Genomic DNA, 18,800 nt, shown 5'->3' with positions numbered 1-18,800 from the left:
CTGTCCCATCCTCCTGGAAGCCCTTAGCATCTTCTCTTTATCCTCATGGTTCTGGCATTTCATAACTTTGTGTCGTGTGTGTGTGTGTGTGTGTGTGTGTGTGTGTGTGTGTATACGCACCCACGTGCACGCATGTGCATGCATGCATGCTCTCATGTATGTGTTAATTGTTCTGGGAACTGCGTAGATAATATTTTGGGCAAATTTTTCCCTATTCTTTTATTTTGGCCTTTCATCTTTCTCTTTCTGTCCCTCTCCCTCTCTGTCTCTCTCTGCTTTTAATCAGATGTTGGCTCTCTAGATCGAGTCTTTAATTTTCATATCTTTTCTCTCCTATTTACCACCTTTTTCCTTTTTGTTTGACTTTCTGGGACATTTTCTTGACTTATCTTCCATTCTTCTATGACTTTCAAATTTTGATGATCACAATTCTCAAGGATTCTTTCTTACCTTCTAATTGGTCATTTTTAAGTATCATCTTGTTTTCTGGATGCAATATCTTCATTTATCTTTCTGAAGATATTTTTTAAAAAGTCTTCTGCTAGGGCTTCCCTGGTGGCTCAGTGGTTGGGAGTCCGCCTGCCGATGCAGGGAACACGGGTTCGTGCCCCAGTCCGGGAAGATCCCACGTGCCGCGGAGCGTGTCGGGAGCCTATGCTCTGCAATGGGAGACGCCACAACAGTGAGAGGCCCGCGTACTGCAAAAAAAAAAAAAAAAAAATCTTCTGCTCCCTGAATTGCCTCTGCTTCCTGCAGGTCCTGATTGTGTGTCTTGTGCCCCTCTCTCATGCTGAAGCTTTGCTGAAGTGTCTGGTGATCCTGGACTGTTTCTTCGTATTTAGGAATTGAACACTAGAAAGCTAATAAGATCCTGTTTTGTGTGCACAGTGGGGCTTGTCAACTGTCCCGCTTCACTAAGGCATGATTGCCATGTAAGCTCCACTTCCTTGGGAGACCCTCACATGTCACTCTCCAGAAGTCCATTCTAAGGCATTTAGTTTCTCCAGAGAAGCATTCTGTAATCTCCTCTGGGGTGGCGGTATTTGAGGCAAGACCAAGGGTGAGGTGGCTGGGTAAGCAGTGTTGTTCCTGGTTTCTGTTGTTTTATTTATTATTTTTAAAATATTTATTTATTTATTTGGCTGCGTCAGGTCTTAGTTGCGGCACGCGGGATCTTCATTGAGGCCTGCGGGATCTTTTGTTGCATTGCGCAGGCTCTTCCTTGTGGCACGTGGGCTTCTCTAGTTGCGGCAAGCGGGCACCAGAACACATGGGCTCAGTAGTTGTGGCATGTGGGCTCTAGAGCACGCGGGCTTAGTTGCCCCACGGCATGTGGGATCTTAGTTCCCTGACTAGGGATCGAACCCACGTCCCCTGTGTTGGAAGGAGGATTCTTAACTACTGGACCACCAGGGAAGTCCCGTTTCTGTTGTTTTAGGAGCAAGAAGAAGGAGCTCTGCCTCGTGCTTCACCCCAGCCCACCCCTGAATGTTTCAGGTTCAATTTCTCTGGGATGAAACCACTAGACTCTGACGGATTGGGGGGAAGGTGATGGCCGGGGTGACTTGTTCCAGCCCCGAGCCTCACTGCAGCCTTCCTTGGTCCCCTGACCCTTCAAGTACTGGGTCTCCCCAGCAGAACTGACTTCCTGTCATGATTCCCTGCTGCAGACCTGGTGGTCCTTTCTTCCCTATCTTCCTCCTCTCTGTAAGCGAGCTTCTCCTCCTTTGGTTTCTCATCTTCCAAAACGTTGTTGAAACATCTCATTTCCTCTTGTCTCCCCTCTTCCTCTTTGTGCACCAATATTTCTTTAATTCCTTTGTATGTTAATAACAGTTGGGGTGAGCAGGCTAAAGACCAGTGTTCAGCATTCCATGTTTAACTGGAAATCACTGTGAAGTGTTTCAAAAAAGTTCACAAGGTATTTTCGAGAACTGGCCTCTTTTCGCAAGGCACGTGATGCCTGCGAGTATTTGGGCAACCCCTTACTGCTACTTTTTTCACATGGTCCCCAAGCACGGTCACACATTTGTCGTGGATTGAAATAAGCCTGTCTGTGCTGACGGGGTGGAATTCAGGGTCCTCAGTTTGCACTTACCCATCCTCCATTTAGTTCTGCCTCATTGGCGCTTCACCTTGCTATTTGATGGGAAATAGTCTCCCCATAAACTTCAGTAAGATGTAAGTGGATTTCTGTAGTGGAAATATTGTTCAAAAGCTGCGAAACCAAATCACAGCAGGTGCTTTGTCTTGGGACCGTGTGTCTTGCAAAGCAGCCATTTAAAATGCCACTTGTAGAAAGCCACAAACAGTCACAGCTAATTCACTTTACAGGAGTTTTATTTGTACTTACGGGAGAATCACACCACCAGGCAGAATCATTTCTCTACCAAGACAGCAGCATTAATCATCTTTCTCAACTCGTGTTCGCAAATCACCTTATTTACTGGTTTTCTTCTTTGGGTTACAATATGGTGGCGTTAGGGTTGGTGAAGATGCAAATGGTGTTCTCTGAAGCCATTGGGGCAAATAGGGAACTTTCAAGAGGGGGTCAGCTGGCCCAGCTGTCTGTAGGCTAATAGTATTGCAGCCTGAGTGCTGTCGCTTGCGAAAGCTGGCCGGAGTTAGATCCAAGCCCACATTGGGTTTGTCTGTCTGTGGACCGGGGAGGGTTGATAGCAGAATCCAGGGAAAGTTACTTCATACTCCTGTGGGCATCTGATGGCCACTCTGGAAAGGTTCTCAGCCTCCAAGGCCCTAAAGAGAGGCTCCAGATCTTAGCTGGACTTGGGACTCACAAGGGAGCTTTGAAATCCTGATGCCCAAGTTGCATCCCCAGACCAACTGAATCAGAATCTTTGAGGGTGGGACCCAGCACCAGTAGTTTTGAAAGCTCTTGAAGAGACAAGGGACAGGCTGCATACTACCGCTAGACCATTTTAAAAATCCTGTTGTTGTTATATAAGCAAAGAAACTTATTTGAACTTTTAATGATTTTGAACTAATTTGGATTTGGGTAAAGTGGGGATACTTCATGTCATAATCATTTAGATTCACTCTTATTTTGCAGCTGTTTCCGTGGTGTGATGAGGTAGATTTTCCTCCCTCTCATGAAAGAGAATTAAGCGGTTATTCTCAATTCAGAATCCAGAGCATTCGAGAATACTCTTCCAATGGATTTTGCTCCTATGGAAAATGTGGTGGGAAAAAGAGTGAAAAGGTCTGTGGGCAGGGCTGGGCACTGACTGGATGTGACTTCACCGGGGTCCTGTGTCTCTCCTGGTGTGTGCAGGTCCTGTGGCTGTCATCAGTGGCGAGGAGGACTCAGCCAGCCCGCTGCATCACATCAACCATGGCATCACCACGCCCTCATCTCTGGATGCCGGGCCGGACACAGTGGTCATCGGCATGACTCGCATCCCGGTCATTGAGAACCCCCAGTACTTCCGTCAGGGACACAACTGCCACAAGCCAGACACATGTGAGTACCACAGTAGAATGTTGTCCCTTCTGGGGAGGGAGGGTGGCATGGCGATAGACCACGTAGCTGGGGTTCTGGAACCTTCTGGGGTGACCTACCACCTGCTAACCTCCCACTCTCTAAGAGACCCTCCCTCTTTGTTTCAAAACTTGAAGAATAGCCTGGGCGAGGGGACACCACTGGGACAGAGTCCCCTGGGCAGAGCGGGATCGGGGCGGGGCGGGGAGCAGCCTGGAGGCAGGAGGCCCAGCCCCACCTGGAGAGGTGCTCCCAGTAAGGCAGGGGGCACAGACACGGCTGGTTGTACCTGTGCACCTGGCCTGTGTATTCAGGAAATGTAACCTGACTCTGTCCAGACAATAGCCCCTGAGGTCGTCAGACCCGCTGCCCCAGCCTCCACTAGAGGGGAAGGGAGTGAAGGGCGGTGAGGACCTTTCGAATGGAAACCTCTCTCTAGCTGCCCCTCCAGTGCCCCGAAGTGCACGTTCTGAGAATCAGATCATGGCCCCTGTGCTAGGACCCTTCTCCTCCCTGCTACAGATGTCTCCTTCAGATCAGAGGGCTCAGGGCACCTGCTTCCTAATCTCTCTTTCCTCCTGGTGGTTCAGCCCCTCCCTTTGTATTTCTGCTGAGTCTGCTAGGGCCTCTCCCCATTCCTGGTGCCTCCGTGGCTTGGCCCTCCATCCAGCAGCTGTTTCCCTTGCTGTGTCCCCAGGCTCAATCTAGGCTCAGCGACTACAGTGCACACCCCTCCCCTCCCACGGCTTCTGCTCCCAAGAAACAGTCAGCTATGTCAGGAGAGGGAACAGAGACACCTGAAGAGTGCCTTAGAGCTAGAAGGGACAGAAGGGATGGGGTAGGTTAAGGCCTCATCTACAGACAGGAAACCCGAGGCTCTGGGAGGCTGTGAGTCCCCCTTCCCTGCCTGTGGGCTTCTGCCAATCTGTTCTCTTTGTCTGGTCAGCTGGTCCCAGGTCAGCCTAGGAAGAAATGCCTCTGGTCTTGCTCTCCCTGCTGGCGGAGCTCTCTATACTTGGGCTATGCTCTTTGTAGCTCACAGAACTCTTGCTGCCCCCACTCGTCCATCTTATAGCAGAGTGGGCATCCAGCCACCCTGTCCACCTTTGCTTCTGTGTTTCTGCCTCTGTTTTTAGTGAGATGATCGCCACAGTGGGAGGTACTGGGCTAAAATCAGGGTAAGGTCATCATTTGCCTCCCAACCTTGATGTCCTCCAGAATCTGTCTCAGTGTTTATCAGACTCCCCCATCAGTACCAGTTAGAGGAAGGGTACTTGGGTTCTGGACCAGGGCTGGGCAAGGGAAGAAAGATACCTGCATTTCAGATAAACAGTGGGGAAGACAGCGCAAAGAATGGTTCTACTCTGGCTAAAGCGCTCACCTCAGATCAGGGTCATCCTGGACTGACCTCGGTGAGGCTGGGAGGAAAGCCCTTCTGGGATGGTAGCATGGGTCCAAGCTCGGTCCAGGGTTGGCGCTGCTGAGCTTTCTAGAGTGATATTGATATTTGAATAGAGGCTTGGCATTGCTGTTGAATATACAACTGATTCTCGTTATTCCAAATATTCTGTAAAGTCACTTTGACCACTAAATTAGCGAACGTTGGACCGTTGTTCCTAGGGGGAATCCAGGGTTAGGTTCATGCAAGCCTCTGGTCACAGCACTTTTATCAGCTGATCAAGACGTAACCTGTATTATGTGTGCTTCTGTTTAAAGACACCTTAATACATACTGTTGGTTCCTTAACATTGAACTCATAGTGGCCAACAGCACTATGACTCATGCCTGAACAAAGCTTATCAAACACACCTCTTTTCTCCATAAGGCACGTCGCAGCCTTCTCACTCATAGGAGCACTAGACAGAGCTTCAGCACTATGCTTGGGGGCTGCTTTAAACTGAAATCTCACCCACGAAAAGCACATATATGCAAAAAAGGTGGCATTGGATAGACCACGAGAAGGACACTTGTTTACAGTATGAGAGCTGAAACGAGAAAGCAGAGCATGGCTTTTTAACCTCAGCCGGGAACGTGCATGTGGGGTGACTCAAATTTGTCACCACTTCTCGAATGTTTGTGAATGACTGTGAAAGTGCTGTGTGTGTGTGTGTTCTGGGTTGCACATAAATTGTAGCTAGTAGGTGAATTCATAAAGACAGAATCCGGGAAAAATGAGAATGGGCTTTGTTCCCTGTCGCGGAAGCTCTGGGCCCTTGGGTAGAGTAGGGTCCCATGGGCTCCTGATACCAGGTGGTGGCATAGTTTCCAGATGGGGCGAATCTGGCATGTGGGGAGGAAGATCCCTCTGGGCCATCAGAATAAGTGGGCACCGTGGAGAGACCGGTGGGTTCTGAGTGTCCTTTGATGTCAGGACCCAGCACCCAGCCAAGGAGCTGTCGCCCTGGGAAACGGTGCAGAGGAGAAGCGTCTCCACAGCTCCTTGTGTTTGTGACTCAAAGCAGGCGGCCTTTCTACGTCCAGACAGCACTTCTGTGTACACAGGAAGGGGTCGATGGAGACAGAGAGGAAGCAGGTTTAGTGACAAGACTTGAGGGAGTAGGGAACAAACAAGACCTCATCAGAGCAAAATCCCTGGATGAATCCAGCTTATCCAAACCCTCTGATATTAAGGAAGATACCCTTTTCAGGGAAGCGGTACATTTTGTCCTCACGGTAGACAATGGGTGGCTCCTAATTGTTTTCAGAAAACATGTGTGGCAAGGACAAACAACGTGCAGGAGCCTTGTAACCGGATTTGGCTAATCCGCCCTCTGCAAATCCATGGCTGACTCACACAGTCCTGGAAGGGAGCTCCTGGCCCTCTTCTCGCTGAGATTTACCGGCTGGGAAGCAGCAGGTCTCTGATTACAAAGGCTTCATCGGTCAAGGGAAGGGACTCCAAGACACATCCCCATGTGCGATGAAACACTATCGTAAATAATTAAAACCACATGTGCCTTGGCAGATAAATAAGCAGTGAACATTTATGATGCTGCAGACGGGGCTGGGGTCACTCCCTTGGGGGGAGACGGCAAGAAGCAGGGGATTAAGGGAGGAGAAATGCTCATATCTTGGGGCCCCGGGGTGGGTGGTCTCCCATCTTTCCTCGTCCCATTTAACAGTGCAGACTGTGGGAAGAAATCGCAGGGACATAGCTACCTGACTTTAGGCCTCATTTCCGCAAGTCCTCCGTTGATGGATTTAGCACAGAAGTGCTTTTCTTTCTTTACACATGTGTTTATCATAAATGGTGGGACCTTTCTGGCTGGAGGGATTAAGATGCTGCTCCTCTCCTGCCCTCTCACTTTCTCTCTGTCTTCAGTCTGGTCCATAGCATTTTTCATAGTGTGTCAGGGCTGCAAGGATGTGTAGAGCTCACCTAGTACCATCCGTTATCAGATGCTTGCAGCCCCTCACCTATGTTCCCGAGTGCTCTGCATTTGGCATTGTCTTTATTCTAAATTTATTCCATCTTTCCAGGGGTTCTGGAAGAGCTGAATAAAGATGCTGCTCTTCCGGGTTGGATATAGAATCTGCAGTCTGGTGAGGCAGCCCTCATTATTTATTTAAAGACCCTGATGCTCGAAAGCATCAGGAAACCGGTACAGCCCTCCATGTCACACAGCCAATTTGAAGCTAGGTCCTTCTGAATGAGACAGCAAGGGGCCGGTCTAGGTGGGTCACTGGGGAGAAGTGTCAAGCTATTTGTAGCAACGTTGGGCACTAGGTGACTTTTGTCCCTCTTGTGACTGCTCTAGGCTGCAGTTGTGGTGCCTGTGCTGGGCTGGACTGCAGGCGGCTGTGTTAGGAGTCATGCTTTGCCTCTTGCCCGTTGCTCGGTTGGAAGGCTCTTCGGCTCTGTTCAAGGCCCTGAGGTTCTCTGTTCATCCCCTTTTCCCAAACCCATTCTCAGAGGACAACTTTGCCTCTTGGTTGAGAGAGCAGAGGCTAGCTGGGGGGTGCTAAGCCGTGTCACCCTTCCCTCCTGCCGTCTGTCCCCAGGCCAGGCTGTCAGCCTTTATTCTCAGGTTGTTTCTGTCTCAGGGGTTACAGGGCCCCATCTTCCCGGCGTCAGCATTCCCAGCTCTCCACTCCTCCCTTTGACCTCTCCCCTCCTAGTGGGCCGGTAGTCAGAGACTCTCTCTGACCCTGGCCAGCCCTCCTTTGCTCTCACCTCCCCTTTCAGACATTGTCCCCTTCCACTCAGCATTATACCTCTTCACATTCCCTGTCTCATAGCTCTGTTTCCCCAGGAACCCCTGAGTTCTCTTGGTAAAACTTGAGCATATTCCTTTGGGTCCCTCCTCGTTAGCATCTGAGTCATTCACACAGTGCTGATTTTTCTCCCTTTCATCTATTCAATAAATATTCATTGAGGGTTTGTGTCAGGCCTTCTTTTCAGCTTTGGAAACAATGGCGAACAAGGCATGCATGGTCCCTACCCTCAGGGGCTTACTGCCACCGGGGCTGATCTCCCAAGATGCAGGATGGGACCCTCTGCCCCCTTGGGGCCACTCCCAGGGCCTCGTGTCTTCACCTTGCTCCTATCTGCTGCTGATTTACCAGCCTCTACCCCTAGTCACTTCTTTCCAGGTCTCCCTCCAAGCTCACACCTCTGACTGTTACCACAGTGTAATTCCCACTTGAAATGCCCATATCCCTCCCCACATCCCCTCGCTCCCTTTTCTTCCTTCCTGTACCTACTCATCACTGGGCATCTGGCTCACTTCCAACCACGTGTGAGTTCTTCCTAGACCCATCCTATTGCAAAGTGACCTTTTCCTCCTGGGAACCCACGGCTTAGAGGAAAAGCCATGCACAGTAGTCTTGCATGATTTTGAGTGAAATCTTAGGTCATCCTGTCCCTTCTCAAAGATGTGGGTCCTGTTTCCCAAACCTGACTTTGAACTTATTCCAAGAAGTAGCTCTTATGTGTCACCAGTCTTTTTAAAAATTTTTTTCCTTTATTTATTTACTTATTTATTTTTATTTCTGGCTGCATCTGGTCTTAGTTACAGCATGTGGGATCTCTCATTGCGGCGCGTGGGCTTTTCTCTAGTTGTGGCACACGGGCTTCTCTCTAGTTGTGGCGTACAGGTTTTTTCTTCTCTCGTTGAGGTGTGTGGGCTCAGTAGTTGTGGCGCTCGGGCTTAGTTGCCCCGCGACCTGTGGGATCTTAGTTCCCCGGCCAGGGATCGAACCTGCTTCCCCTGCGTTGGAAGGCGGATTCTTTACCATTGGACCACCAGGGAAGTCCCCTGTGTTACCAGTCTCCATTGTCTGTGGAAACACAACATGGGACTAGGGTTGGAGAAGATAGCAACCAACCATGTGTCAGATGACGCTTGGTGAGTGTGTCTTCATTCCAGGCACAGGCTCTTGAGAGATGTCACAGACCGAGGGAAAGGTCGTTGATCTGCATCGACAGCCTCCTCTGCACCAAGCCCTGGGCTGGGCTTTCCATTTTTTACCTCATGCAATCTTTCGCCCACTCTCTGAGGGAGAGGCTGCTATACCCATTTTATAGATAAAGAAACTGAGGCTCAGTGAGCTTAAGGGACTTGTCCCAGATCATACAGCTGTTAAGAGAGAGCCTGAGATGAAAACCCAGACCTACTGACTCCAGGATGCATCCTTTCCCTATCAGATCACATTGCCTAGGATTCCAGTGGTCCACAAGCATTTACTCTCCACCTCCTGGACTCAGGGAAGCTGGCTTTTGAGGAATGCTGTATTGTGGAGGCTCAGTGTTCTCCCTGTTTCCAGGATAAGGACAGCCCTATGGGGAAGAGAACCTTGGCTGAAGGTCCCTGTAGTCATGGAGCTAGGTCAGCCTTGGTCTGGCTGTTGGGACTTATCCTCCTTTCTGAATTCTTCCCCAAAATCAAGTTCCCAAAATCAAGTTCCTGATGGTTGCCTTCAGATAAGGAAATACTTGGTCCTGGGGATAAGTCAGTTTCTTAATTTTTTAAAAAAATTTTAGAGCAGGTTTAGGTTTACAGAACAGTTAAGCAGGAAGTACAGAGTGTTCCCATTTACCCCCTGACACTTCCCCCACCAGAATCTCCCCTATTATTAACATCTGGCATTAGTGTGGTACATTTGTTACAATTGAAGAACAAATATTGATATATTATCATTAACTAAAGTCCATAGTTTACAGCAGGGTTCACTCTTCGTGTTGTATAGTTCTATGGGCTTTACAAGAGCATCGTGTCATGTATCCATCATTTAAGTATCACACACAATAGGTTCACTACCCTAAAACTCTCCTGTGGTCCATGATTCATTTCCCCTCCCCAGCCCCTGGCAACCATTGATCTTTTTTACTGTCTTCACAGTTTTGCCTTTTCCAGAATGTTGTTATAGCTGGAATCATACAGTATGTAGCCTCCTCAGATTGGCTTCTTTCACTTAGCAATGTGTATTTAAGGTTCTTCCATGTCTTTTCGTGGCTTAATTGCTTATTTCTTTTTATCACTGAATAATACTTCATCGTGTGGCTCTACCATAGTTTACGTATTCAGCTATTGAAGGACATTGTATTCGTGTCTAAGGGCTGCTGTGGCAAAGTACCACAAACTGTGATTTCAAGCAATAGAAATGTATTGTCTCGTCGTTCTGAAGGCTGGAAGCCTAAAATCAAGGTCTCCGGGGACTCTGCTCCCTCTGCAACCTGTAGGGGAATCCTTCTTCCCTGTTCTCAGCTTTTGGTGGTTTGCTGATATCCCTTGGCTTGCCACTGCATCACTCCAATCTTCTTTCCTCACATGGTGTCCTCCCTGTGTGTCTGTCTTCACAAGGCCTTCTTCTTACAAGAACACCAGCCATATTGGATTAGGGGCCCATCCTATTCCAGTATGACCTCATCTTGACTTAACTAATTACATCTGCAATGACCCTATTTCCAAATAAGGTCACACTCTAAGGTACTTGGGGGTTAGGAATTCAACCTGTTTTTTGGGGGGGGGCTGTGGGTGGACATAACTCAACCCACAGTAGACATCTTAGTTGCTTTCTAGTTTGGGCAATTATGAATAAAGCCGCTATAAACATTTGTGTGCAGGTTTTGCATGGACATAAGCTTTCAACTCTTTTGCATAAATGCCTAGGTGCATGATTGCTGCATCGCATGGTAAGAGGATGTTTAGCTTTGTAAGAAACAGCCAAACTGTCTTCCAGGTGGCTGTACCAAGGGGGATTAGGTTCTTTTCATTTCATATTAGACTGGCCTCCACTGCTTAGCTCCTGCCCCAGGGTCTCTTGGACTTGTCAGTGCACACCCACCTACTCTGTGTGCTTTCTTGAGTGTGTCTATGTATGTGTGTGTACACACAAGTGTGTGCATCTATATGTCTTCTGCTCTAAACTACACCAGCAACTGATGATGGTATAATTCTCACCGGATAGCTACTTAGCCTATAGTGAGCATACTTCACTTCTAACTTGTCATTGGTCAGAGGCCAATTGCCACATTGACTACAGAACTGACGCCCTGATTTTCTGACCAGTGTGCTCATGCCTTCACAGCGTCTCAGAATCAGTTTGTCACAGTGACTCTCTATGGTGCCCACCCGGAGCCCCCAGTGACCCTCACCTCTTCGGGCATCCAAGCCCTTTTCTGTTTTGGTTTCCCAGAAACGTTGCTAATGCCTTCTCTTTCCCCATGTGTCATTTTCAAGCTGGCCCTGGTCTTTCGGGCCTCCTTTCAGGCCTTCAGGACTCTGTTTTCCACGTGAGTCTCTACACTTTGAACCATACGTGTGCGTTCAACCTTCAGCCTCTCCTGGCTGGTCACCTCTACATCCTGCTTTCTTAGACCTGTCACTCCCCATCCCTGGCTGAGCCGGCAGCTCTGTCCTGGGGTCCCTCACAGCACGTCGTTCTCATTGGGCTGTTGATACCCCATCTATGTTGGTTCCCTCCAACCCCCTTTTCTCCTTTATTCCTCAGTCAGTCAACAAACATCCATTGAGCTCTTATTGAGTGCCAGCTACTCTGACGTGGACCCTGGGATGGGGTGAAGGACCCACCCTTCCTTACCTCTCTTTGGCTACATTGCAGCTGTTTGGAGGTCCTGTCCTCACTCTCTTTCCTCGGGGCAATTGCTTGATGCACCCCCCTTATCATACCAGCCTAAAAGGCGAGGACGTCCACAAAGATGACCAAAGCTGGAACCAGCAGGTCTGTGAACTGTGTCCCTTTAGCTGGGACCAGTGTTTCCTACATCAGGAGTGAGGGAGTGGCTTGTCTCTTCCTCCTCTTCTGGGCCAATCAGCCACGGACCCTGTATTTTCTGGAGGAGGAACTGCCAGGGCCGATTTACCAGCTGTGGTGGGGAGTACGGAGCCTGTGGACATAATGCAGTATTAATAGTGCATCGGCATGATATAGATTTCTGTCACCTTCTATACTAACAAACATTGCTTAGCGCAAGGTAATGATGTGTGTTTATTCCCAGCCACTTAGCTCAGCGTAACGGACTTGCAGATGAAATATGGAGAATGGGCTCCTTTGTCTGGGAGGCCACCCGCCCCGCAACCAGGAGCAGAGACAGCAGTCGTAGCTGCTGCTACTGAAGAATATGCCTTTCTAGGTTTTTCTCTAGCACAAGTCCTGATGGACTTGCCTGATGGAAGGAATGGTATCTGGTTACAGGGCTGGGCTAGGAGCTCTTCCTCTGGGAGTGGAGCTGAAGTGGAGGCTGGTTTACAGGGTGTGGGGGGATTGCTGTTTGCTCCCCTCTGGTTGGTTTAGGAGGGAGGCCTGGCTAAATGTGACATGAAGAGATTAGGACCAATGTGGGCGTGGGCCGTTCTGATACATCTCTTCCTTTATTCTGCTGGTTGGATCTTGATGGTCCCCATTAAGGGAACTATAGGTTGAATCTTGGTGAAGGTAATAGTGATATTTTGCCTTAGCCCTTTTCACCGATTGGGTATCTCCAGGCTCTGTTTGCCAGACAGTCTTTCATAGAACCTTTTTTTTTTTTTTTCGGTACGCGGGCCTCTCACTGTTGTGGCCTCTCCCATTGCGGAGCACAGGCTCCGGACGCACAGGCTCAGTGGCCACGGCTCACGGGCCCAGCCGCTCCGCGGCATGTGGGATCCTCCTGGACCGGGGCACGAACCCACGTCCACTGCATCGGCAGGCGGACTCTCAACCACTGCGCCACCAGGGAAGCCCCACAGAACATTTTAAACAAACAAAAATTAGGATTGCTCGCCTTGGATTTTCCTTCAATCCTATTTTCAGATCCACTTAGAATAAGTAGCAGACCCCTGAGAAGGCTGTGGTGTTAGGTTTGGTGAGCCCAAGGAGGAAAGGAGCGCTCAGACACATTACCAGTTTCTTTTCTTTCCAGACGAAGCTAAATGATTCCAGAATGGGTTATCTTGAAAGCCAAGGCAGTGAGTCCTGGGCCCACATGCTTGAGCTTGTCCTGAGGGTTTCAGTCCCTGGAGAGTAACCTCTGTGGTTACTGACTCCCAAATCCCTTAGATCTAGGCATAATCTAAGCATAGCATATTGCCATTTCTTTTCTCTATCCCAGGATTAAAAAAAACATGTGATTGCATTTCCCCCAAATTATCTGAAACGCTAGAAATTGCTGAGCATGTACTTTGGAGCTGTAACCAAACTAGTCCAAAGGGACAGACTCTGGTCCATCTCCCTGAGCCAAGACAACCTGCCTTCCTATTGAGTCTCATGACCTCGTATGTTCTGTGCTTCACCGCCATAATCACATACTCAAAGTTAGTAGCTGCATGCAGTCATGCTAATTAAGTAATTAGGTATAATTATGCTCACTGTAAATACACGGTAATTGGCTTAAAAATAGTATTTAGGGGGTAAGTGTGTGCTCCGTGGTGGAGAAGGAGGTGAGGAATGACAAGATCCTCAGCCAGTCTGTAGTCATGTCATTTTGTGGGGGAACATGAACACAGGGGAAGGTGCACCCAACAGCTGAAAGTGAGTGAGATGTGGAGTGGGTCCTTCCCTTCCTGTCCAGAGCCCTGGGAGCTGAAGGACTCTTTGTCTTCTTGGCATGTTTTGGCTTCAGTCTTGTCTCCAAGGAGTGGGAGGATTAATTTCCCTCCAGAGATCCTCTCCAGCTCAAGGTTTCCCAGACCTTTCTTTACTCTTTTTTCCTTCAACTGGATTCAAGCATCTAAATTGGATGGGAGTTTTTAAGGGTGATCATTCTGAACCAGCTGAGAAATCTACACAGCGATCAGATAGGAATCAAAAGTTGGGCTTTCTTGCTAGACTTAAGAAAGTTGCTTAGAAGTAAAGCCAAAATGGGCTTCTTGATGCCTCTCCCAAGCTTTGAACTTGGGATGCACAGACAGGAGTTGGGTCTCAGAGCAGATGTTGTCTATCTGGTTGCATGGAGGGTCATGGTCTGCCTCATTTTTGCAAGTCGGAAAGCTTAGGAGCTCCTTGGAAAACCACACAGGCAGGAAGAGTCTCCCTTTTCTGCATTAGCCCTACCTGGAAGAGAATATGATGAGAGATGATGGACTCTGCCCACCTCACCCATCAGGTAAATCACTTACGTCTCACAGAGAGGGACCAAGCACTCAGCTTGGGGGAAGAGCTGGGGGTTACTTCCTGTGTCTCTGAGGAGAAAGCAATTCCTGTTTTATGGGCAGAGGCTAAAAGACAGGAAAAAAGAACCCCCTTACCATCCTTAGAGACAGCAAGGGGTGCTATTGTTAGTGGCAGTCCCTATTAGTATTCTCTTTCCAGAAGCCCTTTCCAGGAGAAAATGGTCATCATCTCCATTTCCTCTGAATGAGCACATGAGTCATACTCCAGATGGGAGATGTGCCTAAGAGCTGGGAAGTTCTCCTTCTCATTGTGCTGTCTTCTTAATGGTCAGTAATTAAAAACCCAAGCTCTACTCACCTGTTAGCCAAGAAACCCTGGGTGCAACTGCCCTTCTGTCTTCTCTCCAGCTGCCTTTAACGCAGGATTTCCCAAATGGTGCTCTGGGAGTTTTTCAGAAAAAAAGTTCCACAGTCAAATAAGTTTGGGAAAACCTGGATTGAATATGTTTTTTGTTTTACTGTGGGATTCTGAGAGCTTCTAATGGTAAAGGTCATTGCAATTTTGTAGGAGAACACTTGGGTCTGCAGCATTTCCCAAATTTATTGGACCCCCGAACTTGATTTTTGAGGTACACTTATTAGCATCTCTCTGTGGATGCAGATGTTCAGTGGATCGCATTCTGGGCTGTTCTGGGGGTTTGGGGTTCTGTTTTTGCCTCCCCAGCAGATGTGATAACTCATGTGACAGAGTGCCCAGATGGGCCTGAACCTGTTTGGCATGTGTTCTGTCCCATTTCTTCCCAAGCATCTGGGAGGGACAGGAAGTGGCTGAGTTCCATGGGAATGTCCCAAGTCGGGGTGGTGGCATTCTTCAGGATTTCTGGCAGAGCACTAAGTGCCCTTCATGCAAGTGGATCAGGGGTCTTTGTTGGTTATTCTCTGCCTAGAAGCTCTCGCAGGTGCCTCTAACACTTCCTAAACCCCAGATCCAGAGATGCTGGTCATGGCCAAATTTCACTGCATTCCTTGTTTCCAGGCAGATCTGCCACTTAGGATTGGAATCTCAGGGAGCTGCCTCTAAGGAGAAACGCACAATCCAAGATGCAAGCTGCTGCCCCCAAGCCACTGTTTCCAAACAATTGGGTGGAAGGTCAGAGCACCTCTTTATTTCAAGAAGGGGATCCCTTTTCATTAGAAAAGAAAGCAAGATGAGTATGGGTGGTCCTAGACCCTGGTCCCAGCCTACTGACTCAGCAGCCACATGACTGTGGGCAAGGCATCCACCATCTCTAAACTTGAGATAAGAAAATGTGACCACCTTAGCTGGTATTTTTTGAGATGACGTGGCATGAGAATTTGAAAGGGCTCTGTCACCTTGCCAAAGTGGCATATACATGACCATCCTTGCCTTGACAACGACATTCTTACAACGATAGTTACAATTCCTGCCTCAAATATGCTGTTGGAGGAAACCAGATTGATGGTGTCAAAAATAGAGGTTTGCAAAGCTTGAAGTTATTTCTGAAAAGATAAGAATATTTCCCTCCAATGATTTCTTTCCCCCAACTCTAAGAAATAGCAGTTTATCACCCAGATCCGCAGCCACAGAGATGCTCTTGGGAGTCAGGACTGTAATATGTTGGTTGTCAGGAAACGATCAATGCAGATGAGCAGAGCGCTCAGACCAATTTCCTTTTGGGTTTATGAGACTGCAAAGCTGGGGGTGCAACTAGGGGATGGCGGAGAGATTCATGGTGAGATTCTTGTGTTGGTTTTATAGTCTTTGTTTATTCCCCCTTGTCAGGAAGCATTATTTTGTTGAAACTGCAGTGCCCCTGCTCCCCCGTATACCTGCCCAAGTGCATCACTTGAGTTACTTGTATGTCTGTGCCCATACAGTTAGGGCTTTAATGCCTGGCTGCCCAAGTGGCCTCCTTTTTCCCTTGTTCTTTTTTTTTTTTTTTTTTTTTTTTTTTTTTGCAGTATGCGGGCCTCTCACTGTTGTGGCCTCTCCCGTTGTGGAGCACAGGCTCCGGACGCGCAGGCTCAGAGGCCATGGCTCACGGGCCCAGCCGCTCCGCGGCATGTGGGATCCTCCCGGACCGGGGCACGAACCCATGTCCCCTGCATCAGCAGGCGGACTCTCAACCACTGCGCCACCAGGGAAGCGCATTTTCCTTGTTCTTATACATAAGTGCACAGCCCCTTCATTCTTCCTCAGCAGACATACACGTGGGACTTTTAGACACAAATGTACATGTTTATGGGTCTTGTTTATATTTGTGCACATATCTCATGTTTTGGGCACTGATCGTATCAGTTCAGATCTTTTGGCTGAAAGTACTAGGCAATCGTGACTCACTTGGGCTTAAACAAGAAGGCAATTGGTCATCACATAACTCAAGTAAATAGGTAGGGAAGGCTCCTGGTTAAGTACATTAGGACTCTAGTTCTGCTTTTCTGAGGTTCTCTTGCCTCTGCCTTTCTGTGTTTGGCTTTACCACCAGGCTGGCTCCCCTCACGATTACGGAATGGTTGCAGGAGCTCCAGGCATCACAACCAAACACATGGCCCAGGGACAGCACAGAATTGTCTCTTCTTGTGGGTTGATTGAAATTGAGAAAACCTTTTCCCAAGTTCCCCAGCAGCCTTTCCCTCCTGTCTCATTGGCCAGAATTATGTCATCTGTTTATTCTTAAGCCAGTCACCCATAAAGAAAATGGAACTAAAACAAACACCTAGGCTCCTCCAGATACTCCCCTGGGCTTGGGACTGCAACTCACTTCCCCTGAGGCATAAGGCTGCCCGGAGGGGTGTGAATACCCTCCACAGAATCAGAGTCTGTTAGCAAGAAAGAAAGTGAGAAATGACACTGCCCGCCACCCCAGTTCTTCTACGAGGGTCAACTCCTGCTCTGCTAGGAGTACGCAGAGGCCTCTTGGGGTAGAAGTGGCAGGAGGAAGATGAGAACATTGATCTCATGCAAATTTTACTTCTCCTGTGTCTCTGCTGAGGGAAAGCAAGCTGGTAATTTGTGGTGGTTGTCAGTACTGTTCTGGTCTGGGAAATTGTCCTGCTAATTTTCAAGGCTATACTTAATATGCCCAAGCAAAGACAAATTTCTTCATGTGGTTTTAGCTGGATCCGATTATCTTGGTTGAGCAAGCTGTGTGAATTCCTGGGAGCTGCTGTATGATCCTTTGGAAGCATCGTTTCTGGAGAGTAGGTCGGGGCAGGGGCTGGCGAAGAGAAAGAAAGGGGCAGAGTAGTGAAGAGAGGAGAAATCACATCTACTCAGTACCTCTCAATACCTACTCAGGGCCGGGGTCTGAGCTTTAAGCAGGTGAAAATAATAATAAAATCGTACACAGCGGAGTGCTTACTGTTGGCATTGAAAACTCTTTAAATATGATAAATTGTTTAATCCTTACAAAAACCATAGGTGCTATTACTTCCCCCATTTGGTAGATGGGGAAACCGAGGCACTGGGGAGATTAAGTCATTTCCTGTAGTCTCAGAGCTAGGCAATGACAGAACTGCGGTACAACGGAGCCCGCCACCCTCTCTGCCCCTCATCAGTCCTTCTGTCTATGTTAAATCCACTTGTCATGTAAGTGTTATGGTCCCCATTTCACAGATTGGGAAACTCAGACTCATGGAAGTTAAGGAACTTGTTCAAGGTCACTCGCTGGTCAGTGATGGAGTCAGGATTCAAACTCAGGGATTTAGGAACATGCCTCTTGCCCTGGCCCAGGCTGTGTCCTCTCACTATTAGCTGACCTCTACTTCACCTGCACCCCACCTTCCAGGAGACTGAGGATGAGCTTGGTGATTGTCAGACAGATGCTGGCTTGGATGACCCATGGTGCCCACCATCGAGTCAGCAGAAGGGAGTCCCTTTCTAGCACTTTCACGGCTCCCATGTAGGTAGCACCCTCCTCACTCCTACCTCAGCAGGTCATCTAGAACTTCAGATGCCTGGAAGGCAGGCCTCCCAGAGTGGGGTCCAAAATCAATGGGCAGTGGAGGGGATGCAGCAGCTACACTGGGAAGAAGAGAATGAGAGTCTTTGAGGTCATATTGGCTTCTTTCTTGGCCAAACTTCCTTTTCTCCTGTCCCTGGTGGCTGTGTAGCTTAATTTGTCACCCAGATTGTAGCCAGCCGGGCCTCTCACCAGGCACTGTGTTAGCTTCCGTCCCCAGACCTAGAATTGCTGGTGACACAGCAACTCTTCGCATTGGATTCTGCTAAGTCGGGTGGCCCTAATGCCACTGGTAATGAGGAAGTGTTGGGACTAACCTCCTAATGGCTCATTGATTGGTTGAATTATGCTCAGTGTAATTCTGAAAATAGATTTTAAATATGTGCTTGGGGATTTGTGGGGATTTGTTACTTAGGAGGGTTAACTCAGTTGTGGCTGGTTTGACAAAGATATCAACGTCAGTAACCTGGGTTGGGGCCATACTGTTTGTCTCGGGGAGACCCCCCAGGACCAGGACAGCTTGCCAGAGGGCAGAGCAGGCAGGTGTGGAAAGGTCCCCTTCCTTTCATACACAGCCCTTGGTAGGTCATCTGAGGAGGTCATCTGGTTGACCCAACCATTGCAAACCTCTCAATGTGCCCAAGGTGGGGAGAAGATGCACATATATTCTAGATTCTCCCTTTTACTTCCTCTGAAGCCAGGGAGCACAGAAGTTACCCTCTTTATAATTCCAAGTTTTTGCATTTCCTAGAGCTGCCACTCAGG

The 18,800-nt window shown here is 48.6% G+C and overlaps 1 protein-coding gene across 7 annotated transcripts in view; it reads left to right on the top strand.

Annotated features, from left to right (window-relative positions):
- The window catches only part of NTRK3 (neurotrophic receptor tyrosine kinase 3), a 378,355-nt gene that overhangs the window by 225,789 nt on the left and 133,766 nt on the right, over positions 1 to 18,800 (top strand). For all 7 annotated transcript variants that reach the window (XM_065871976.1, XM_065871974.1, XM_065871975.1 and 4 more), the window contains one exon: positions 3,293 to 3,481. In XM_065871976.1, the coding sequence (XP_065728048.1) occupies positions 3,293 to 3,481 (189 nt within the window). The remainder of the gene's footprint in view (positions 1 to 3,292; positions 3,482 to 18,800) is intronic.

The sequence above is a fragment of the Phocoena phocoena genome, chromosome 2 (genome assembly GCF_963924675.1).
Source record: "Phocoena phocoena chromosome 2, mPhoPho1.1, whole genome shotgun sequence".
Taxonomy (NCBI): domain Eukaryota; kingdom Metazoa; phylum Chordata; class Mammalia; order Artiodactyla; family Phocoenidae; genus Phocoena; species Phocoena phocoena.
The sequence above is the reverse complement of the archived record's forward strand: the minus strand, read 5'-3'. Positions and strand labels throughout refer to the sequence as shown.